General features: G+C 41.7%; 1 protein-coding gene across 2 annotated transcripts; it reads right to left on the bottom strand.

Moving 5' to 3' along the window:
• Nucleotides 1–406: 406 nt before the first annotated feature.
• Nucleotides 407–24,901, bottom strand: LOC127049430 (F-box only protein 21-like). 2 transcript variants are annotated; one of them, XM_050950186.1, is made up of 7 exons: nucleotides 24,664–24,901; nucleotides 19,899–20,069; nucleotides 18,573–18,662; nucleotides 16,139–16,209; nucleotides 15,155–15,318; nucleotides 1,292–1,417; nucleotides 407–647 (listed from the first exon to the last, which is right to left on the bottom strand). In XM_050950186.1, exons 2-7 carry the CDS (start codon nucleotides 20,021–20,023, stop codon nucleotides 552–554), a joined length of 672 nt encoding a protein of 223 aa, XP_050806143.1. In that variant the 5' UTR covers nucleotides 20,024–20,069; nucleotides 24,664–24,901; the 3' UTR covers nucleotides 407–551. The 2 variants fall into 2 exon arrangements, with proteins under 2 accessions (XP_050806143.1, XP_050806144.1); XM_050950187.1 differs by having other exon boundaries at nucleotides 1,307–1,417.
• Nucleotides 24,902–25,283: the final 382 nt, after the last annotated feature.

The following is a 25,283-nucleotide window of genomic DNA, read 5'->3' as shown; positions in this document are numbered from 1 at the left end:
TTCACAGATTTACTTACTGCAAATATCTCCAAGAACTTGTTAACATTTAGTCCCAGCTAGCCTCCATCTAGATCAGTGCCCTTCAACTAGATTGAATATATTACTTTTGAAGAAACAGTGCACTCTAGACTATTTAGCTTGCACAAAAAGCTAAAATATTTGATGTGCAGAACGTTTGGTGCTGTTAGTTGCAATGCAGCTATATTTAAAGCTTTCATCCCAAGCTAGTGAGAACTAAATTATTCATTGTCCTCAATTCACAATATTTTGATTATGTATATAGACAGAGAGAGAATGTTTTACTTGAGTAACCTCAATATAATGCACTCAATATGTAATGCATTCAGTTCTAATGGAACTGAAATAAGCCATTAACATATGCATCAAAATAAGCCATTAACATATGTTTTATGCAGAAGTTCAATTTTATTTCTTTAATGAAACAATTTACAAATCAGTTTTACCCTGGTTTCCATTTGTCCCAGTTTAAAAAAGGAATGTACGGCGCAGTTGTACATCAGATGCACAATTTACATATAATGTTAAATACTTCAGTCATGAGGGTAGATTTTTCTCAACCATGGTTGCATAATATATTTAGATCCATCATATCTACTGAAGTAAGTTGTCAGATCAGGATTGCGTATCTGCAGAAAGAATTTTACAAATTGATTGGTAACAACATTACTGAAAAAGGTTTGGTGGTTTAGCTGTACTGTAGCTATTAATATTCGTTTTAAAAAAACTCTTGAGTAGCTGTTAGTTATTGTTTCTGTGGCACAAACTCAGTGAAATTAAAATTTAGAAAAGCATGTACAAGTACACTGTATATATTTTAGTTTTTCAAGAGGTCAGAGCACTTTTACAAATAAGCCTCTCTTCAGTCAGGTAGTTAGAGATAAGGAGACTAAGTGATTTGTCCAAATTGGACTGTCAGTGGAATCCAGAAACGAAGCCCATCTTTTGCAACAACTTGTTCACAACAGACACCAAATTGATATTTTAGAAAATCTCAAGGTCAAGCAACTGGACCATAGGAAGGTGAAAGTAGGCAGCACCTAAATAAGATTATTAGCATTCTATACCCATTGAAGATATGTATTCAAAAAGTATAGCAATATCATTCCATTTTCACCTGTACAATTTATGTAACATTTGCATATCTGCTTTTCCTATGACCATTCTCTACCATTTCAGAATGTTGACATATTTATTCTATACTGAGTAGGTCAAAGACCTTTTTGATTACAAAAGGGTAATAAGTTAAAATTACAAAGGACTTAACGCTTACAAAGAAAGATACTACCTCTAATCCCATAATCATTGTTATCTCCTCCTCAGGAATATAAACTGTAGACTTGCCAAAGCTGTTGGTTTGGTTAATAAGAATTCGGTAGTGAGGAGTATCTCTTAGACCCTGTAAAAGAACAAATAAAAATAAGTCACAAGAAAGTATTCACATGAACATGTTATACTTCAGGAATAATTCCCTTAGACACAGACAAAGTCCTATCCCCCTAAATCAAAATTTAAGAAAAAAATAAAGAGAGTCCTGTAACAAGTTAGCCTTCTGGAAATACTTGACCTTTTATACAGGCAAGCAGCTTTTATTTTGTGGCAAGTTTCATCACTATTAACTTCTATTTTACATTTAATTTAGTTATACATTAATTAAAACCATATGATAAAACCCTCCTTGGCATACCTGAAGCACTTCTGAAAAGTCAAGATCACAAAGGACAAGATCCTCAGACTTTGTTTAGTCCCATCTGTGCTGCCTCAAGTGAAGAAAAAGGGACTTAGAACTGCTAAGGAAAGAGAAATTTCTACCTGACAATTTTCTGTTACCAGATTCTCTCCAAATTCATTACTAATGGGCTACTGCCCCCACCTATGCAATTCAGGGACAGTCCAGTGCTGTTGCTGGAAGCTTCAGGACTAATCTCCACCCTTCAGCTCAGGCCACCAAAAGAGTTCTTCTACAGTTGTAGCAACCCATTATTAGCATTAAGACAACTTGAGATAATTTATTAAATTACCCTTAAGACATGTCTCACTTTAGAGAAAATTTTCAATTTATATTCTGGTCATTTCATAGAATCACAGAATATCAGGGTTGGAAGTGACATAAGGAGGTCATCTAGTCCACCCCCCTGCTCAAAGCAGGGCCAATCCCCAACTAAATCATCCCAGCCGGGGCTTCGTCAAGCCTTACTTTAAAAACCTCTAAGGAAGGAGATTCCACCACCTCCCTAGGTAACCCATTCCAGTGCTTCACCACCCTCCTAGTGAATTTTTTTTTCCTAATATCCAACCTAAACCTCTCCCACTGCAACTTGAAACCATTACTCCTTGTTCTGTCATCTGGTACCACTGAGAACAGTCTAGATCCATCCTCTTTGGAACCCCCTTTCAGATAGTTGAAGGCTGCTATCAAATCCCCCCTCACTCTCCTCTTCTGCAGACTAAACAATCCCAGTTCCCTCAGCCTCTCCTCATGTGCCCCAGACTGTTAGGGTGGGTTAAATTTGGAGAGAAGCTGCTAACAGAAAAAATATCTGGTAAGAAATTTCTCATTCTGTTGCACAGCTTTTCTCCTCATTTATTACTAATGAGAGGTAGAGAACAGTGAATCACAGAAGTTGGGGGAGGAGGGAAAGGATAACCAGAGTTAATTATAGTAGAATAACAGGCAGGAATGAAAATCCCTATCCATCCCCCCATATATAGTTTTATAAACTAAGAAGTTATATGGGAACCAGCCCAGTAGCACATAGCCATGTTTCTACAGTGCTTGGTTGTAAGGTTCCAACTAAATATCCTGGAGGAACTTTTGTCTAGCAGAGATCACCAGCACTTTGTGATTATTATATTTGTATTACAATAGCCTATAGAGGTCCTGGCCTCATTGTGCTGGGCACTGAAGAAACAGAGACAGTCCTTGCCCCAAAAGAGCTTTCTCAGAGATATGCTCTAGGAATTATTTTGGGGAAGTTTTGTGGTCTGTGTTATACAGGAGATCAGATACAAGATGATTACTGTAGTCCCTTCTTGCCTTGGAACCTGTGAATCTATGTTTCCTCTTGCACCAGAAACATAAATTTGACCAGATCAATGAATGAAATATCCTGGTTGAGTTCTAAATGGCTACCAAACTGTAGCAGAGGTTAATGGCGAATCCATGAGGCACACTTCTATTTTGGTGCCCAGGCTGTTAACCGTAGGTGTTCCTGGTCTAATTCCCTGCTTCAAGCGATCTGGTGTTTTCTGCAGACACAGTGTGGGATTCTTAGATATCTATGAAGTCCAAAATGCCATCTGGGCTAGTGGAGGACTAGGAAGAGGACTTCAACTCTTCCTTTTCCTCCTTTCTATATCCTTTATATGAACCCTCTTGAAAAGTAGCAGATTTTTTTCTGTCCATTGTCACAGAGAAACTTTGACCTCTGGTTACTCCCTGGTTTTGGACAGGACATAAGCTCTTGCCTCAGTCATAAGCCAGCCTCTAATGGCAGGTAAAAGGAGACTGCCTCTGTGAGTCCTGTAACTGAGGGGTTGCTTTCACCTTCTACTGATACAGTTGATACTGGCCACTGTCAGACAGGACACTGGATTTGATGGAGCACTGGTTCAATCCTATATAGCCATGTTTGTGGGGTTCTTTTGTTAAAAAAAAACAAACAAACCCACACATCCTGATAGAGATGTCAAAACCAACTGAAGGAGATTTTGGAAGTTTGTCTTCCAAGTATGAAAACATCGAGTGAAAATTGTTTTTTCAGCTTGCTTGTACTACCCACAAAGGGACATTCAGGTGTGATCTGAGAATGACACCTAATTTTGCACTGTGCAAAGTGCCTGGATCTTTGTCCTCAGAAGGAAATTTCTGCAGGTTCTTTTTGAGAAACCCACTCAGGATTAAGCTGGTACATGGCACCAACAATCCTAGTTATTAGAAATAATTGCCTACTGAGGACTCCTCAGGAAATGATTGATGCAATGAAGTTTTGAGTCTTTTCAAATCTTTACCATTATGGTAAAATGACAGCCAAATCCATGTCTGTTTTGACTGCTGAGTGAGCAATGCTCTGCACTGGGAACAAAGTCTTCTCTTTATTTTGAAGAACCGATAGCTATGAATCCTTTCCAGCAGCAGTCCAGTTATGAATGGGTCTATTTCTCTGGACAGGTTACCGATTGATTGGCATGTTTATGCCTGGGTATAGGTGCGTAACATGCCACCTGTTTCTTGCTGTGATTATTACCAGCCACTAAAGACTCTGGGTGTAGAGGGTGGGTCTCAAGGAAGAGTCTTTTGTACAAGAATTGTGAGTTCTTGCACACAAATACTCTCTCTCTTTATCACAGTGAGGATTTTGTTGGTTTACAGGAAAATCTAAGTTTCTTTGGGAACTTCTGCTCCAGATTTTTCCTTCTGACAGGGTAATGGTCCCTTCTTGGATACCCTTGATGTTAGTAGCAACAAAGAGATTGCTGTGCTGGCTTTGATAGTGAGGGCTGCCGCCTCTCTACAGTCTCAGCTAATAATTTAGCGTTTCACCCGTTAAGTCTGAATGCACAAATATCAGTTTAGGATGAGTGATGGCTATTCATCGGTGAAACATGGCTTCCTTATAACCACCAAGTTAGAATCCATTGCCAGGATGGGCAGTGATGGTGTCCCTATCCTCTGTTGCTAGAAGGAATAGGCAACAGGGGATGGAGCACTTGATGATGACCTGTTCTGTTCATTCCCTCTAAAGTATCTGGCACTGACCACTGCAGAAGACAGGATACTGGGCTAGATGGACGTTTGGCCTGACCCACTGTGGCCATTCTTATGTTCTTAACCTGAAACATCTCACTCCAGTCAAGGATCAGACCCCTAGATAAATCACTTGTTTGCTATGAAATTGGCTTTCCTTACTAAATATATGAAAAATGTTTGGTGTATGTGAGGCTTTGAAATTACTGTACAGTCTGCCATTACTCTTATGGTCTATGGGGTCTTTTGGAAAGAAGAACCCTTCTGAAGTTGTGACTGTCTCTTTCACTGGTGGCACTACTGCTGCATCAACAGCAGGCTCCCAACATTTATAAATTTTTTTGTATTTATATTCATATTTTAGTTTAATATTTAGTTTAATTAGATGTCCTTGTTTTGATCTTAAAATACTCTCAAAAGAGGCATGAATAGAAAATATCTCTAATAATGCTTAAAAAGGAAGATATTTTATTAATGAGTTTGCAAGCCACTGCCATTCTGTTCTGAGAAAGTCTTGTAGGTTGCTTTGGTGGTTTGTTGTTGCTTTTGGGGTTTGGTTTTGTTGTTGGGGCTTTTTTGTTTGGTTTTGTTGTGCATTATGTACAAAAAACATCAAAACAAGTGGTACTTCTTCCCCTGGCTGTTTACAGGGCAAAGGTAGTATGCTATTCAGCCTGGCATAGGGCCACACAACAGAAGAGGAGTACTGGTAAACGTACCAGATTGTGGAAGGAACTTGCTGGATGTTCCTAGAAGCCTGAAAGGCTGTCAACCTGCTTTCCCAGGTTGACTAGCACCCAATTAAGTATTATAGGAGCAACCTAGTATCACTCAAGGCTTTACTTAGTAAATCTGAATGATTTTGAACATGGGAAGGGATTTCTCATGTACTCCTCTGTAATTCTGTGAATGTGCAGCTTTGTGGGGTGTAGAATCCTAGTGTAAGCCTGTGTTCTAGTTACAGACTGCCTGAAGTGCCCCTACAGCAATGGTTCCCGAACTTTAACAACCTGTGAATCCCTTTCACTAGAACATCAAGTCTCACAAACCCCCTTCTAAAAATGAGTATTTCCAGAGATTTTCTCCTTTACCTGAGTATATATTATAAAAGCAGTGATCATGGAAATATAAAATTTGTTTTTATGACATGCTTATTACACACTATTTATTATTTATCATTACAGTATTTTTATTACATTATGAAAATGGCAACAATCTTCCCAGCTCTCACTTTCGTAGCTTGTGTCAAGGCTCCTCTGTTTCATCGAGGAGTACCAGATGTGAAACAGCATGAAGGTATTTAAGAAGCCAACTCAAAGAGCAAGCATTCAGGTCTTGAGCAGTCCAGGCAAACAACGCACATTACAACAAAGCTTAAACTTGTTCTTCATAATAATTTTATAAACAATACCAGCTGCCTATTTAATTTTAAAAACAGCAAAAAATATCCACCTCCCTTTCCATTTCTTATAAGGAATCTTGAAGTTTAAATCTCCTCAGTGTGATAGATATGCTTGCTTTGATCTGCTTAGCTCTTGGAAGTCCAGGGGCTGTGGGCTGCTGGCCCCATGCTGCCTGGGGTTCCTAGGGACAGCTCTGGCCACCCTTAGGGAATTTTTTCCCAAGAACGCCCTAACACGAAGCCCACTTTGGGAACCATTGCCCTACAGCTTTATTGTGGAGCCACCTTGTGGAGCTGGGGAGGGGTGGAAAGACAGACCCTTTTCCCTGGCAGAGCAGGGGTTTATGGCTGATGATCAGAAAACACAACTCCCATTCCACTGCTGCCTCAAATCTCAGCCCCTTTCCCTGGCACAGTGAGGGTCCTTGGGCTGAAAGCCACTGGTACAATTTGCATTAACTGCAACCTGAGGCAGGGCTGCACAGGACCAGGTTTCTCTGCAGGATGGAGGACGGGTATGGAGCATGATACAGAGCACTCAAAGACTCGATGTAGGAAAAAAACATCAGCAAACACTCCCTTGGGAGGAGAAGGCAAAAGAAGGGTTAGACACCTGATTTTCACCCCACTTGTTTTTTAAAAATACTAATTACTGCCTTGCAAAGGACACACTCACTTTTGCTTCTCTGGAACCCAAGACTCTAGAATTTGCAGAATTTACACAAGTGTCATGAGAATCCACTGACTCTCAATGGGAGGAATAGGAAAGGAAAACGTATAGAAGCTCTACTTCTTTCCCCGGGTAGCTGAGGCCCCATGTCCGTGTGTGTGGCATGGGGGCAGCGGAAAGACTACTTAGATCCTTTCAGGGAGTTTTCCCTTCCAGCCCCAGGTCTGTTGTGGGACTTTCTCCTCATCCTTAGACTCTCTCCCTGAAAGCTCAGTAACTCTGGACTGGGCTTTTCTGTGTTGGAGTTGTGGCTTCTCAAAGCAGTGTGGGGACCCAACATACCAGTCCAACTCTGAGCCCCATACCCTAGCAGTGCGAGGGTCATCTAGCTGGGAACAGGCAGGGCATAATTCACCCTCTGTGTAGTCTGTAAATGCTGCCTCACATAGGGAACCTCACTTAGAATTAAGACAAGTGTTTGCAGGACAGCTCATATCAGGCCTGAGTAAGGGCAGAGACTGGCAGGGAGGCACTGCATTGGCAGATCCAGGTGGTTGAAACCACTACGCTGCTACTTACCTGGTCTTGGGTGGGAAGTAGGGGGAGGAAAATTCAAGTTGCAACTCTACAAAAACAAAAATAAAAGGCCAGGCAAAATGGTTGAGAGAAACTGAACCACCAACTGTTTGCAACACTATAGAGAGAAAATCTGGTGGCCTGAGCTGAAGGGTGGAGCTTAGTCCTGGAGTCTCTAGCAACGACACTAGAGAGCTGAATTCCTCTGGTGGGGTCATTAACCCGTTAGTTAAAAATGGGAGAAGCTGTAGAACAGAAGCATATGATGGCATAAAGCTGGTATAGCCAACTTTGCGCCACTAGCTCCCTCCTTCATGGTGTGTAAAAGGAAGGGGCAAGGCAAGAACACACTATTTTCCTCCAGTGATTGTGGTTCCAGTCTTGGGCATACATTTAGAGCATCCAGCTCAGATCCCAGCCTGCCCATGGTCATGGAGGCAGAAAGGTGGGTTATTTGTATTATCTTAGTATCTAGGAGTACCAGTCATGAAGCAGGACCCCATTGCACTAGGCTGTCCTTGCCCAAAAGACCTTACAATCTAAGTATATGATGGGTGCAGACAGGAAGTACAAGAAACAATGAGATGGAATTATTGGTCAACATGATCGGCTGCTGGTGCACTAATACACACCTAATCCTTGTCAAGTTTTTGTAGACATCTTCGCAAAAGAGAGTTTTAAGAAGATTTTTAAGGATGATGATGAAGTAGCTTTGTGGATGTCTACAGCGAGGTCCTCCCAAGTGTGAAGGGCAGCATAGATGAAATCATGAAGGTGCATACTTGAAAGTTTAACCAGTGGGAAATGGAGCATGGCATTATGGGCTGATTGGAGGCAGGAGTCGACATCTTGATAGTGAATGAGAAATGTTAGGTTATGAAGGACCTTAAAAGTGAAGACAAGTAGCTATGTTTGATGCAACAGAAAAGGAGAGGCAGAGAAGGGATTAAGAGAGAGGTGATATGGTCAAAGGGACAGGCTAGGAGAATGATCTTTGCAGCAACATTCTAAATGGATATGAGTGGGACAAGATTGCCTAGAGAAAAGGATGTTGCAGCACTGTGGACAGATAGGAAAAGTCATATCTTAGATATGTTATACAGAAAGAACCTGCAAGATTTAGATAGATGTAGCCTTGATGTGTGGACCTACAGAGGTCTGAGTCAGATGATGCCCCGTTTATGGGACTGGGTGACAAGCAGACTGGGGGCTGTTTTCCATAATGATTGAGAAAGGGGAAGTAGTGGGAAGGATTGGAGGTTAAGATTAGCAGCTCTGTTTTAGCCACGTTGAGCTAGAGTTGACAGCTTGACATCCACAAAGAGATGTCCAAATTAAAACTTTGCCTGTCTCGGACAGAAAGACAGGTCTGGAGTAGAGAGGCAGATCTGTGAGTCATCAGCACTAACATTTTTTGTTTACAGATGACATTACCCAGCAATGAAGTGTAGAGGGAGAAGACAAGGGACCAAGGAATCTGGAGAAAGAGAGCCCTGTGGACCCCCCGCCCGAAAGTTGGAAGGAGGATGAGGACACTGAAAAAATGATTAGAGAAACAAATGGAGAACCAGGAGGACAGTTACAGAAACCAGGGTATGACAAGGTTTCAAGATGAACAATACGGTTGACCATGTTGAAAGCAGCTGGCAGGCCAAGGAGAATGAGGAAGGAGTACTCATTCCTAGCCAAAGCTCAGGATAGGTCATAAAAGACTTTGTTGTGAGTGATTTCAGTGGAGTGCAAGAGGCAGAAGCCAGATTGGAGAGGGTCTAGGATAGACTGGGATGATAGAAACGCCAGAGAGTGCATTCAGTAAGCTTAGAGATGAAAGCTATAAGGGGAATTGGCAGTAGTAGGCCAAAGCGTGTGTTTACAAAATGGGAGAGACTTGTGCATGCTTGTATTGTGAGGGGAAAGAGACAGAGGAAAGTGGAGGCTAAGGAGAAAAGGAAGGAAGGAGATGGGAGTGGGTATGAGAGAGATCAGGAAATGAGAGGGAGTGACTGGGGAAAGTGGAGGAGAGCAGCTGAGAAATTTCTGTATCTGTGACAGGGGAGATGGAGGAGAGAGTTGTAGGAGGGGAAGGGGAAAGAAAAGACATGCCAGGCGAAGGGGGAAAGTCACATTGTATTTTGCCAGTTTTCTCTTGGAGGAAAACTAGCAAGATACTGTGTGGAAAGAGGAGCATGTCAAAGATGGCAAATAGACCGCTGGGATTACAGACATGAGATTCAATTAAGTTGGAGAAGTAGAGTTGTTTAGCATGGAAGAATTGGAAGGAGGAGAGAGTACATTTGTTATGGAGGAAGCCTGGTCACCGGATTTGAGCCAGAGATGCTCCACTGTAAGAGAGCAGAGGTGGAGGAAGTGAATGTTGAGGGTAACCCAGGGCTGGGAGTTGGCAGGGTGGACCTTGTGCTGGAAGAGAGGGGCAAAAGAGTTGACGATAAAGAAGAATGAAGCATGAAGAAAACAACTAACTCAATGGAAGAAAGGAAAGAGAGCACTGATGGACTGGAAGTCATGGAAAGGCCGAGTGACAGGGCATGGGGTAAGGACTGCTGGGAAATATTGAAAGAGAACCAAGTGATGGTTGGAGAGGGGGAACTCAGCAATAGAGATTAGAGAGAGAGCAGTGTTTTGTGAAGACCAAGTCAAGTGAATGACCCTTTTGATGAACAGGAGAGTCAAACCAGGGCTGCAGATCAAATGAAAAGGTGAGGGCGAGAAGACATGGCTAGGGGTCGAATGGTCATCAACATGGAAGTTGATATCACTGAGGAGGAATGTGGATGACTGTGAGAAGAGGAAGAGCAAGACACAGGAGTCACAAGCAGAAAGGAAGACTGAGGAGGAGGAGTTGGGGGAACGGTAGATGACAGCTGCATGGAAGGAGAGAAGAATCAGAGCTGTGCTTTCAAAAGTGGGAAGGGGGAGGGGTTAGAAATGGCAGGAAAGGGAGAGGAGAAGCCAAACAGCACCACCATGGTCTGATCCAGGGTGGGGAATATGATGACAGGAGAGGTCTCCGTAAGAGAGGGCAACTGAAGAGGCAGTGTCAGATGAAGGGATCCAGGTCTCTGCAAGAGCCAAGAACTGGAGGAAGTCAGATACAAAGAACTAGAGATGGAGTGGATGTTCCAGAGACAGCAAGACAAGTGGAAGGAGGGGGTGGTGTAAGGTTAAGAATAGTGGCACAAGAAGGGCAGAGCTGATGGCAGAGGTGGAGAAGGTGGGATGGAAGGGAGGGTCAGGATTGGGGCAAATGTTATCAGAAGTAAGGAGGATGTGGGACCTAGATTTGTGCTGTGAGGGAAAGAGGAACAGGTAGAAATGGTAGCAACTGTAGAGGGGTAAGGGTAACCAGAAAGAGGATATGGAACCAGAGGAGGAAAGGAGGATGACAGATACTGTGAGGCAGAAGAGGGTAAGGTGAAAGCCACGGTCAGTGTCAGGTGGACAAGATTACAATTAAAAAAACCCCAAAAACATGTCTGAAAGTTTGCTGTCTGCCTGGTGCCAAGTCCCTGCAGTCTGGGCAAAGTGTGATGGGCAGAGCTCTCCAATTACAGTGCTCTTTCGCGTAAAATCATCTTTGTCTCCCTGCCACCTGAACTTTGCAGAATGTGAGCTCAGTGCAGCTGAACATCAAACCCACAGAATACATAGTGTTGCACTATTACAGCAACACTATCACCTTAAATTTGACCTCCCATTTCAGAGTAAACCAGAAGACTCAGGCTGTATAAAAGTTTAAATAGAAATGTTTCACAATATTAAGAATTTCAACAAAAACAGTTTTGAAACCCAAACAGTGTAGCGCTTAAAATGAAACTGAATAAACACAATCTATTCTTGGACAATGAAGACAGTTTCAGAGTAGCTGAAAGCAGCGATAGGTAAATTGGATTTGAAAAATTCTCAGTCCTAATAATCAGTAACACAATGAAATAGGTCACATAACATGTTAAGCTGACACTGTTCCTTTAAATACACTGCAGTGTATTAAAGAAAGGAATTATAATTCATTAGTGTGTCATGACATCCATAACTATTGACGTTTAAACAAACAATACTGCCGCAGCATGCTCTGCTCTGGTGGCAGACAAAAAAGACTAGAGGGACTATTATCATCTGTGCAGATCATGGAAACAGAATTCAGTGTATCAAATTTTGAATTAAATGTGTGAATTATGTGGTTGAGCTGTATTTCCACTTCTGCAATCAGAGTTCCACAATTCAATTATTTGTTTATTTTTGTGATTTCAGTAAGTTTAAAATATACCAAATCTCCCAAAAGACTCATTTATTCCTCTTTTTGTTGTGAAATACTAGGTTAAAAGTGAAAGTTAGAAAATAGTCCGAATTTTTCTGAATATCAGCATCTTAAAGAATTCTGAGCAACCCTATTTCCTCATGTTCTAAGGTACAGACTGCATAGATAGGTCTAGGCTGATATAAGTAAGGATTTCATCACCAGCAAAATTTAGCTACTTGTTTGGCTACGATATTCAAGACAGGCAGCCTTATCCCATGTCAAGAGTTGTGCTGCTTTCCTAAAAAAGCTAGCAAGTAATTCTGTCCTTGTCTTCTCCCCTTTTCACACCCAGCACAACTCTTCCCCTTACCCCCATCCTCAAACAAAAAGCAGCACAGAACCAGCATGTCTCTGCACCACAGTGCCCTGCCGGAGGAAGTTAGATGTAACACAACATGGATATTAGCAGCACAAAACTATTTCTATTTAATATTTGACTGGTTCACAGCCTCAAAACCAGTGCTACTGTCAAAAGAGTGGGATATGTCCAAAGAAGGGTGTTCTCCCTTCTTCTTGCACCGTCCTTTTTTTTTTTTTTGATAAAGTGATCCATTACAAAATAAACTTTGTGCCAGTTCTACATGAAGTGTCAAACATCCTTATGATGTTGTGATCTCTAATACTAATATTCAGACCCGTACTCAGATGTCTGAATTTTCAGTAGTTTTCTTTTACCTCATTTTAAATCCCTTGGTTTTTACTGAAGTTGGCCGTCATACATTCTTAGTTACTCTTTCACAGTTATGCTGATTAATTTAAAAATACCCCCACACACGCACTTTTAAGAAGAAAGGCATCAACAAATTACTATGGTTTAAAACTGACAACAGCTCTCTCTTATATAATAGTTTTCATCAGTAGATCTCTAAGTGCTTTACAAAGGACACTGATATATGGAAACTGAGGCAAAAAAGTAATTGGCCTAGGTTAGTAGTAGCAGAGCTGGAACTAGAACTCAGGTCCTCTAGAGTCCTAGTCAAGTTCTTGATCCTCCGGGTCAGTGGTCCCCAACGCGGTGCCCACAGGTGCCATGGTGCCCACCAGGGCGTTTTTGTGTGCCATCTAGTGCTCAGCAGGGGAAAGAAGCCACAGCCCTGTGGTTGCTGGGGATAGAGAACTCCAGGGCTGTGGGCGCCGGTGCCCTCTGTCCCCAGTAGGCGCTGGGCTGCAGCTTTTTCCGGCCCTGGGCCTGCTGGGGACAGAGAACTCCAGGACTGCAGGCGCTGGTGCTCTCTGTCCCTGGCAGGCCTGGGGCCCACCTAGTGCCCAGCAGGGGAGAGATGCCAGGGCCCCCCGACTGCTGGGGACAGAGTACTCCAGGGTTGCAGGCTGCGCAGCTTCTCTCAGGTTTCTCCCTGCACTGCCCATAACTGCCACCAAAAAACAAACAGGAAAAAAAACAAAACGCTCCAGCTCTGCAGAATGGACCGAATGCTGCCCCATAGCATATGCTGAAACAGGCACCTGCTTGCTCCACTGGTGCCTGGAGCCAGCCCTGTCTGTGAGTATTCTTCCTGCACTGATACCGCTGTTTTCTTGTGTTTTGAACTTTATTATTTTTTTTAACATTTTGCTCCAAAATGAGTGGTTCAAATAAGAGACAACGTACGTATTATTTCAACCCAGAGTGGCAAGAATATTAAATATGATGTTTTTCATATTATTTAATATACAAATACAAAATAAGCCTTGAAAAATGGTTGGCGCCCGCCACACTCTTCTGAAAACATGAATGCGCTACTGGCCACAAAAAGGTTGGGGACCACTGCTCCAGGTCATATTACTTACACTAGGAAAGCATATTTATGTAGCTTGAGTATGTAATGTCAAGATTACTCCATTACTCTTAATGAAAGCAAAAAGTAGTTATAGAATCAAAGAACCCCAGGGTTTAGAAGGGACCACAAGGGTCAACTAGTCTAACTCCCTGTCAAGATACAGGATTGATTGTATCTAAATTATCCAAGACAGATGGCTATACAGCCTCCCTTTGAAAATCTCCAGTGAAGGAGCTTCCACCACCTCCTTAGACAGTCTGTTCCATTGTCCCACTGTTTCTACAGTTAGGAAGGGTTTTTTTAGATTTAATCTAAATCTGCTATACTATACTATACTTTGAACCTATTGCCTCTTGTCCTGCCCTCTGTGGCAAGAGAGAACAATATTTCTCCATTTTTTTATGGCAGTCTTTCAATAATTTGAAGACCACTATCATGGCCCCCCTTAATGTCCTCTTTCCCAAATTAAACATACCTAGTTCCTTCAGTCTTTGCTCATATGGCTTGCTTTCCATCTCTTTAATCATCTTTGTTGCTTGCCTCTGGATTCTTTCCAGTTTCTCACATCCTTTCTATACATTGGTGACCTACTCCAGCTGAGGCCTAACCAATGCCGAGTAGAGCAGTACTATCACCTCTCATGACTTGCATGCTATGCCTCTGTTAATGCAACCTAAAATTACATTTTTTTTAATCACGTTGCTGACTCATGTTGAGGTTGTGATCCACCACAACTCCCAGATCCTTCTCAGCAGTGCCATTCTGTATTTGTGCATTTGGTTTTTCTTCCCTAAGTCCTTTCATTTGTTTTTATTGAATTTCATTTTGTTGTCTATAGCCCAGTTCTCCAATTTATCAAGACCTCTCTGAATTTTAGCGCTATCCTCCAAAGTGTTTGCAAAGCTCCCTTACCCTCATCAGCTTTGTGTCATCTTAAAAATCTGATCAGTAAACTTTCCACTCCTAAATCCAGGTAATTAATAAAGATGTTAAATACCGGACCCAGAACAGATCCCTGTAGAACCCCACTTGAGATGTCCCTCCAATCTGACATAGTTCCATTAATAGTTATTATTTTTTTGAGGTCGTTTAACCAATTATGTGTCCACTTAATGGTAGTTTGCCAAGTTATGCAGGTTTCCTTCCTCTAACTATTCAAACAAAATCAGGGAGAAATATGTGTTTCAAAATAGTCAGATATTGGAGAAGCATACGTCTGTTATATTATGCTCTCCAAGAAGCTTTTAAATTTTGATTAATTCTATTGGAAAATACTGATGTTGGAGCCCAATGGGTTTGCCATCTAATCTGTAGGGATTTTACAATGGATTTTCCTACCATTCTATGATGGCATCTGCTGCTTTTGGCTTTCCCTTTCTTTTGCTATTTAGCCATTACTCTGGCACTAGACCAATAGCTACCTAGGAAGTTGCTAAACATTTTATACATTTGATAGTAGGAACTACTACAATGGCTTTAGTCTTCCCTGACTTGCATAAATGTCCTAACCAATGTTCATTTCTGGCGTCTGGCTTTGAGACACTTTCATGTAAAGTCATAGTATATAAAAAAGGGAGGCTAGGAATAAGTTATCTGAATTATTTTGTATAAATATTAATAAAGCAAGAGTTAAATATTTTCAGACCTGTTTATCTGGAGGATATTTGTGCTGCAGCCATTCTTCTGGAGCTCTAGCTTTTACATCCCAGCCAACAATGACTCCTGAATAGCCAAATCTTCTGTGTACTATCACCTGTCCCACATTAAACTGAACAGATTCTGGCTTTGGACTGTGAATGTGAGTTGATTCTAGTAAAACAAGAAAACAGATTTATCAAGGAAAAAGTGTTTGATCAAGTACAATAGCAAACATTTAATAGACTTTACTCTGTTGGACATCCAGTGACAAACAAACAGATTGGGCAATTAGATTACTTTAATAAAGTAAAACTGGGAGTATGAAGACTAACAGTCTTTAGCGCAAACAGCTAGTTTGTTGTTAAAACCAAACAGCATTTGTTCAGGATGTTATAATAATATTTCATAAATATTTATTTATATTTTATGTTGTATCCTGGAATTAAATTAATGGGATTTGGGAAATCATCAAGACAAAATAAATATGTTGACAAGTATTTGTTTTCTTCAGTCTTAATTAATGCAATATTTTACAGTACTACAGAGTACTCAGTACTCAGACTCCATAGTTGAGGCTATATGAGTTTATCTATTTGTGTTTAATTGTGACCCTCTCCTTTCTAACTGAAAACAAACAAAACTGCTCTCTACCTGAATTTTTTCCATTCAGTCTCTGTTCAGAGATGATTTTTGAAGAAAATAAGAGCTATTTGAGTTTGAAGACTGATAAAATGGTACCTTTTCTCTTTCTGTTTTAGTTCAGTCATAAAGCAAACAAACAGCTATGAGAGTATCAAAGATGTTTTAGACACCAGTGCTCCCTGAACAAGCACATATGAACACTTTTAGCAAAGTGTGAGAGATGGCCTCTGCTTGTCATTTAGGAGATTAGTCTAGCAACACATACATACATACTCTGAAACTGTCCAAAATAAAGGTCAAAAGGACTGAAGACTGCAGTCTTTTTTTAGAAATGAAGTTTCCCCAGTACCTGCAAAATAAGCATGGATTTCTTCTTCATCTTCAACACCTAGAGTTCTCTTTTCTCCATAGTACCAGTTCCTAAAACAATGAGTGTGATCAGACAAGTTTGTTAACATCCTAGTATTTGGATTGGATTATAATAATCGGAAAACTGGATAAAGTTGTTTGAATCAGGTGATGTTGCAAAATGGTTGATACAAAATTCAATGCAGTTTGAAACGAATGACAATCTTAGAATCTTATTGGACATTGTAAAAGACAAAGTGATTTGTTCAAAGAGAGCAAGAGAGTATAAATATTATGCATTGGAAATCCACTTTGGACATTGTAATTCCACAGTTGCATGTTAGATCTCCCCATTACAAACACAGAAGACAAACAGGTATTCTACAGAAGAGACGATATGATACAGAATTCCTTTGGAGTCACACTGTGGTGCATATTGTAAATTGTATATGGAAACATTTGAAGGCACATTGGTATGTGCATTCAAAATGTGTTTTACAAGTACTTTTGCAAATTAAGATGCAAGCTATCTAAAAATGCCAAATGGAGTTAAACCATTTTCTAGTCTAATAGTTCCCATCCTCTAAGCAGATAAATACCAAAACTTTTAAGTCCTTAAAATTAAATGTGGTAAAACAAGAGTCCTTTGCCCCTTTTAAATATTTGAACAAAGAGTTCACCTTGACCAACACTAAGTTGAATGCCAAGTTACAGCTCAAACCAAAGATATACTGCTGAGTTATAAGAGTTTATATAAACACAACAGGACAAGTTTTTGAACATGGTTTAAAGGAACAATCAAAAACTGAATTAAATTAAAGCCTTTCTTTAGGGCTACAATGAATGCAGATTCCCTTTTATGCTAGATCTTAGTCATAGCTCAAGAAGGCTTGTGGCTTTCATTTAAATTTCAAGTTGGAGGGTGGTATTTTAAAAAAGAAGAGCTGGCTGCTTTTACTGTTGCTGCTGTGAAAGGGAGAAGGACTAGGAAGACAGAGACCTACTGCAACGCACACTTGGTGGAGGCACAGTGAGGTGGTTCAAATCTCTCTGCTGCCCTTGTTCTCAGTGTTATTTACAGCTGTACTCTATAAGCTAATGGCATTTTAACAAGTTTGTGACAACAGACACCACTTGGGATCTTTTCCCATGTATGTCAGCCAGCTCTCTGTCAATACCAAGTGCGTATAGGTGCTTGCAGAATCTCCTCTCCATATGTCATTGCTAAGCCCCTCCCAGATCCTGCTTTGACAGGAAATAGGAGCAAGTTCCACCAGGTTCCTATAAAAATCTCCATCTGAATGAACTCTGTAAAGGCTTAAGGTTAGCAAACACTTTCTATTGCAAACACTGAAGTGTAAGTGTCCTGATCTGCTAGGTGAAATTGCATCCAATATGGAAGGTTTGGGAAGTCCAGAAGTGTTAGTTTTTATAATACTAAGAACTGATCATTTTTTAAAAAAGGTATTAAGAAGAGAAAGCCATATTATGGGGGCTAAATAATCCTCAATGCAGTCCTTTTGGGACTGTGGGAGACCCTGGATATAGGGTGTCTGGAGTCCTATACTAGGTCAGAGAAAGTTGGTGAGAAGTGGGGTCTTTGTGGACTTTTGCAGGCTGTGAAAAGAGCTCATTTCTCCTTAGACTGTTTCCCCCAGAAACCTCCAGGGAGGCTAAGCTCTAATTCTGTGAATTTTCTAGGCCTCAGAGGTCTAAGTAGTGGGTTTTAGAACTCTGTGTGGACCCTTCATAAAGCCTTAATAAAAATACACGAGTTAAGAACTCTGCAGGGTTCCAAACAAGCATGGAAATCAGTTTTAATAACTAAATCCCCACAATGCCCCCAAACTAATGAAAGGCACCAATCTTCGCCAAGATATTAAAATGAAGTTTTTAGGCCATGTCACTTTGAAATTATGATCCAGAAAAGATTAGACGATATCCAAACAGCAAGTTTCCCTCATTTTTAACCTTTATATTGCCCAGATGCTTTGCCTGATTTACAATCAAATCACATAGAAATATTATACCCAGCATAAGATGACCATGCACATTGAATTTTAGATGGATCCAACCTGATCCTGCAAACATTTATGCACGTGCTTCATTTCATGAACACGGGTAATCCCACTGGCTTCACTGATTGAGAGATTTAAATTAGAAGATTAATACAAACATTACATTGATGCTGTGATTTATCTTCAGTTTGGAGGCAAACCCAAGTTGAATGTTCAAAGTAAGCGCAAAAAGGTCTTTTTAAACAGAGAAGTTATACCCCAAGACTATCCTCCTCAAAAGGAGGAAATTTTCCATGGCAGATTTTTTCCTTGTCACTCTTACTTCACTTCTATAGCACATTCTCCAGTAAAAACAGGCCAAGAGATAGGGAAGCTGGAATGTAAAACTTACTATAGCATAAATATGTAATGCCCTACCTTGTCTTTGATATACATAGCGTTAGATGATCTGTCCATGCATCCAGACTCAAGTAGGACTTTATAAAGCTGTTCCAATAGCCAATTATCCTTTAGTAATAAAGATGGTTGTTACATGGTGTGAACATTTGACAGTATACTGTATAAAATTGTTTTACATAAATTTAACATACAAAAATTGTTTTTGTATAAAAAAAGAGAAAAGTCACTGACAGAACATTTATTTGATAAAGACTCTGTTCTCTAAACACATCGAAAAATAAGCAGATAATTTTTCAATGGTCACTTGCACCAAAAACCACCTAATTTTTGAAGAAGTCCATTTTTATGCCAAGATGCTTCCTGCCTTTACTCTGACTGTAGGAAATTGCCATCAGTGCTTCATCCTGTCCAGAGTCCTCTCTTCGAGAGTGGCCAGCACCAGATACTTCAGAGGAAGGCAAAGAAATGACAAAATGGACAATTATGGAATAACCTGCCTGTACACAGTTCCTTCTAAACCTCACAGTTAGTGGTTTTCTCATGCTATAAAATATGAGGGTGTGTTCTGTTCTCTTATCAATTTAAGTCTGGGTTGTCTCATTCACACAGTCTAATCTGTTCAATCCAGGTAGGCTTTTGGCTTCAGTGATGTTTTTAAACAATACCTTAACCAATGTAATAGTAAGATTTTAATATTTGAATTGCAAACAGGTTATGTATCACTTGTACAGATCTCTCCCCATGCTGCTCAACTTTAAAACATCAGTGGTACACCAATGCCTGAAATTAGCATAGCCTTTTCTTTATATTTAGGATGAAAATGTTTGTGGTGACTGTTAGTAAACAACAATTTTTTAAAATAAGTAAAATTGTCACTATGTATTTCATTCTTTTTTGATTGCTGTCCTAAGTCATTATTCACACTCTACTACATTGATTTTTATTGCTAAGGCCAATGCACTAAATCATACTCCAAAAGGAAATACATTTGAATAGTAAGTTTCAACAAGACAAGGGAAAACCAAAAATAGTGTTATTAATCAAGCATTTCATTCTCACCTTTCAAAGAGATTAAGCACATAGTAACACTTATTAGAATCTCCAGGGGCAGAAGCATATTGAGATACAGCCATGCTGACAATACACACAAGGTTTTATATGGAGAAAAACAAAGACTATTATTCAAATGCTGTAGGACATCAAACTGCTTGATAAATGCATATTAAAACACAAAAATGTATGAGATACGATCTGAATATATTCTTGTAAGGATGGCAGGAGGGCATCCCCACCCCAAGCTTCCTTTGAATACATTAATGTGATGGGGAGAAAAGATGTTACAACCTTTGTGTCACTTGGAGGCGCTGAGCAGAGTCCATTCCATACCACTGGGATATGAAATACTGTACAGGAAGTGCAGATAGCAGCACACAAATCTGCAGAACTGTAGCTGTATTAATCTGAGGCATTCCAAGAGTGAAACCTCTTCAAAGATGCTGTCCCTCTCTCTGTAATCTGCAAAAGTACAATAAATAAATAAATAAAAATGAATGATTGCTAACATCACAGTGTTTAAATTCCATTCACTACATATTGTTGAATCACAAGATATTTCACACCTTGGACTATACTTCAATTACATACTTCAATTACACTCAAAGTCAGTTACCTGCATTGAAAGGTGGTTCACAATGTAGTTTATTAATAAGGTGATCTAGCCTCACTACACCATGTAAATAAAAATCTAGTGAAGGGTCACTTGTGAATATATTCCTTTCCTCCTTTTGAGGGTGGGTTTTAAGATGAGAGAACAGCAGGTTATGTCCTCTCATCCACTCTAGACTTCAAACAAGAACCTGATCTACAATACCCACTAAAACAGAAAGATACACTCTGCTGCCTGTACTACCTTAAAGATAATAAAGTGAATTTAATGTTTATGGGACGTGCTGCATGGAACACCCTGAAAAAAAGTCCTGTTTAGACACAACATTTCCGGCATGGACAGTGGAACTATGGTCTTTAGTATTGCACCCGACCTGCCTGTCTTAATGGTTTCCTGGAAAGGTCTTCTTTTAGGATGATATTGGAATGTACACATGGTAACTTGCCAAGACGGACATACAAGAATGCCAGCTGCGATGGTGTTTTTGTCATGGTCACATCAGTGCATTACGCAGAGGACTGACACCATCAATTCATTTCAGAGACATTCTCTCTTCCTCTCCAGAAATGCACGATTGCTTTTATAGAAAAATCATTAGTCACTGACAGGGAACATTTTTTCCTTAAAGACTCTGTACTTTAAACACATGAAGAAATAGTTTTTGGATGCTACCTAGCTGAGATGGATTTCACCTGGCAACCAACAAGTGCCTGCACTATGTTTAAACATCCATCAGAATTTTCTGTATTAGAACTAGAACTTCCTTGCTGAGATTTTGGAAAGATTGCCCGAAAGATACTCAGTATACAGGTTTACTTCTCCTACAGCTTCTTCCCTTTATTTAAGCATCCCTTCTTCCCCTCAAGAGAGTCACTTTTATAACGTACTCCATTTCTCTGTTTCATTATTCTCCTCTTCTGACTCTTCATGCCATACTGCCAGGCAAGTTATTATTTCTGTTGCTCCTATTCCAGTTCAAAGTGTCCTTTTATTAAATACTTTAGCACTCATTTACTCTGTTCACAATTTGGGAAGTCAGAATTGTGGAAATACCTGGCAAAAGACTGGTTTATGACCCAAAAGATGAAAGCTGCAATTCCTGAAGAATGTTTGTGGAGGGTTGGGGAATTCAGCAGAAAGCCCTGCTTATAAGCTGAATTATTTTGGGGGCCCAATGTCTTCAGTCATGCACAGGGCCGGCCAGAGGATTCAGGGGGCCTAGGGCAAAGCAGGAGAGCTGCGGTGCTTGTACTCACCCAGCGGCGGTCCAAGTCTTTGGCGGCATTTCGGCAGCGGGGGCCCTTCAATCGCTTTGTGTCTTCAGCAGCACTGAAGGGCCACCTGCTGCCGAAGACCCGGACCGCCACTGGGCCAGGGCTCGTGGGGCCCCAGCGGGGCCCAGGGCAAATTGCCTCTCTTGACCTCCCCCTCTTCCCCCCCCCCCGAGCCCTAGTCATGCATTAACAGTACTTGAGCATTGTTTGATAACAAGCCTTGCCTCCAGGAATCCTGCTCTGAAGGAAAAAAACATTGTCTGTAGGTTCAGTAAAACAGTCAAGTTACAAGATAGCAACATTCTGCCCTTTCATGCTGGGAACCTAGTTTTGACTGTTCTCAGGAATGCATTGACAATTGCTGTTAGTGTGATATTTAGTCTCTGGTTAAAAAAAAAAACAAAAAACGAGGAGCCCTTGTGGCTCCTTAGAGACTAACAAATTTATTTGGACATAAGCTTTCGTGGGCTAGAACCCACTTCATCAGATGTATGAAGTAAAAAATACAGGAGCAGGTATAAATACATGAAAGGATGGGGGTTGCTTTACCGAGTGTTAGGTCAGTCTAACAAGATAAATCAATTAACAGCAGGATACCAAGAGAGGAAAAATAACTTTTTAAGTGGTAAGAGACCGGCTCATTACAAACAGTTGACAAGAAAGTGTGAGTAACAGTAAGGAGAAATTAGTATTTGGGAAATTAAGTTCAGGTTTTGTAATGACTCAACCACTCTCAGTCTTTATTCAGGCCTAATCTGATGGTATCTAGTTTGCAAATTAGTTCCAGTTCTGCAGCTTCACATTGGAGTCTGTTTTTGAAGTTTTTTTGTTGAAGAATTGCCACTTTGAGGTCTGTTATTGAGTGACCAGAGAGATTGACGTGTTCTCCTACTGGTTTTGGAATGTTGTGATTCCTGATGTCAGATTTGTGTTCATTTATTCTTTTGCTTAGAGACTGTCCAGAGACAATTACACTAGTTGTTGCAACAGTGCTTTCCTGTATATTTAAAAAGCAAAATTAGGAGGTAGCCTTCTAGAAGATACTAGTAGTTTGGAAATTAGGGGAAAGAAAGAAATTTTGAGAAAAAAATTGAAATTTCGGAAGATGAAGATGTTTATTTATTTACATGCTCTCAAATACCTGAAAGGCCTGCCTGAAGTCAACTACATTTTAGCGAAAGCAGCAAAGAATCCTGTGGCACCTTATAGACTAACAGACGTTTTGGAGCATGAGCTTTCGTGGGTGAATACATGCATCTGACGAAGTGGGTATTCACCCACGAAAGCTCATGCTCCAAAACGTCTGTTAGTCTATAAGGTGCCACAGGATTCTTTGCTGCTTTTACAGATCCAGACTAACACGGCTACCCCTCTGATACTTGACACCATACAATTTAGCACGAAACCACAGTCACAAGTATAGATACACCGAAGGCCTAGCATAAGCTCAAATACATCTTCAGAAGCAACAATCTTACCATTCAGGCTGCTCCCAGTATTAGGAAGACAAGTCTCTTTTACACATACTGAAAAGGGAGGCAAAGGGTTCCTTTGACTTTAAGAAAATAAGAGCTGAAGATAGCAGAGTAAAGACCTCTTACTGAAAAAAGATTCTTATTAGAACCCATACTGAAGGGAAAGCAGGCAGAAGAGCAGCTGAGCTGCTTGGTGCAGTAGCCTGTTGAGAAGACACCCTTTCAGATACAAAATTAGTCACAAGTGAAACAGACAGAACAGATGTTCACACATCTTACCAGTAACCACAAAATTTGCCTGATTCATTAAATATAGGTCATTCTCTACTCCACAGAAACCTAGGACCGTTAATAATGGGAATGTGATCATGTACAACATCTCAGGGTTATACCAGTATGAAAAGGAAAGGGATGCACTGATTCTTGAAGAAAATCAATTACACAGATAATCCACAGATGAAAAATGGAATGGGAACACATGCAGCCTGGTTAATAAGACTCTCTCTCTCTCTTTTTTTTTTAAAGTTTACAAAAAACACATTTTACATATAAAAAGATATATTTGTTTAATTCTGCAGCAGAAGCATTTAAAATGCCAGTCAGACAGTTTGAGCCCCAAATGTAGGTAATTTAAAAGACAGTAATAATCCACAAAATACAATTGGGTTTTTTCCTGACTTAAAGAGCTACTGAGGTTTTTAAAAACTAACCCAGTATCCTCCTGCAGCAAGCAACTCAAACACCACATTGCGCAAGGGCTGTGGAGTCAGACTAATACTTAACCTGGGACAAAAAGAAAAACAAAAGAGCACAAGCGCTGAAAAGTATGGAGTAAAAAGGGGCATACAGACCTCGAAAAGAGTAAACAGTTTAATTCTGGGTGAAAGATTTGTAGCCAAAAAGACTCTGGAATAAAATCTTCCTTCCAAATCCCCACGTTTAGACCGGCGAGGGAAAGAGTCTCTCCCTGCTAACTAAAATGAACATGCTGGGGAGGCTGCAGACCATCTGTAAATTCCCGGCTCGGGAGATTCTGGGTGCTGCTTAAGTTACAATCCACGTGCCACAGTTACCCCGCTCCGAAATTTCAGCCAGCTGGCGGCCTTGGAGACTAACTAGAGAGAGATCGACCCGCTAACCAGCTACTGAGAGGCGCCGATAGCGGGAGCGCGCTGGCCCCAAAGGGGGACAGACGCAGCCAGTCCGGCCGGACAGCTTTGGCTCCAGGCATCCCGCGCGCCATTCACACCCCGCCCAGCCCAGCCCGCCGCCCGCCTGCCCGGGGAGCCTGGCACTAGACGCGGCCAGAGCGAGCCGGCACCGGCTACCAGAAGAGCAGAAAGCGCCTTCCCCTCCCCGGAGCACGCGCGGCCCAGCCGGCCAATCGCGCCTCGCTGGCTCCGGCCGCCCCGGCACCCGCCCGGGCCAACAGGTGCCGGAGCCCCTGGGCAGCGGCCCGGCAGCCCCTCTCTGCAGCGGGGGACAGACCTGGCCCCTGGCGACGCCCCGCGCCCACTGACGGCCGCTGTAGCGGCACAAACAGCCCGCGCCCGGAGCCCCCCGCTCCGGCTCTGAGGCGCGCCAGGTACCCGGGGCTCAGGCTCCGGCTCCGGCTCCGGCTCCTCCTCCCCGGGGAGCCGCGCCGCTGCCCGCCCGCCCGGAGCCAGGTGAGGGGCTGCACGCGACAGACTCACGCTGCCCAGGTGCCTCGCTCGGCGGCGGGAAGGCTCTTCGCTGGGAGGCGCTGCCTGCCTGTGGCCGTGCTGCGTGTCCGGGCCGCAGCGAGAGAGAAGCGGAACCTCTGCAGGAGGCGCCACCAGCCTCCTCAGGGGCCTGTAGCTGGGGAGACAGGCAGGGGAGTTGGCTTCCTGGTCAGCGTCCCGCCGCTGGAGCCTTTCACCGCAGGGATAACAGTGAAATGTTGGAAAAGGCCCCGTCTCAGCTGCAATTGGGTCAGTGTGGGGGGCGCCGGGGGGGGGGGAGGTGATGGCTTCAGGGCCTAACTTTAATCCTGGTTTGTAATGAGAGTCCCCCACCTCTAAAAAATACAGCTGTTATTAAACAGGTACATTAAGGCGTCAGCCTATATTATTCCCCCTTTCCTTCCCCCCACTTGCTGTCTGGCCTGGTCAACACTACGTGTTTAAACCGATTTTAGCAGCGTTAAACTGATTTAACGCTGTACCCGTCCACACACTGAGGCCCTTTATATAGATATAAAGGGCTCTTTAAATCATTTTCTGTACTTCTCCCCGACGAGAGGAGTATCACTGAAATCGGTATTACCATATTGGATTAGGGTTAGTGTGGCCAC

Source organism: Gopherus flavomarginatus, chromosome 4 (assembly GCF_025201925.1).
Source record: "Gopherus flavomarginatus isolate rGopFla2 chromosome 4, rGopFla2.mat.asm, whole genome shotgun sequence".
NCBI lineage: Eukaryota > Metazoa > Chordata > Testudines > Testudinidae > Gopherus > Gopherus flavomarginatus.
Note: the sequence above shows the minus strand (reverse complement) of the source record. Positions and strands in the feature narration are given on the sequence as shown.

Coding starts and splice junctions, on each gene's coding strand:
- LOC127049430 (XM_050950186.1), bottom strand. CDS start 20,023: ATGCCTCAGATTAATACAGCTACAGTTCTGCAGATTTGTGTGCTGCTA. Junction 16,210..18,572: donor CTATGTATATCAAAGACAAG/GTAGGGCATTAC, acceptor TCATTGTTTTAG/GAACTGGTACTATGGAGAAA. Junction 1,418..15,154: donor AATATCCTCCAGATAAACAG/GTCTGAAAATAT, acceptor GTTCTTTTACAG/GGTCTAAGAGATACTCCTCA.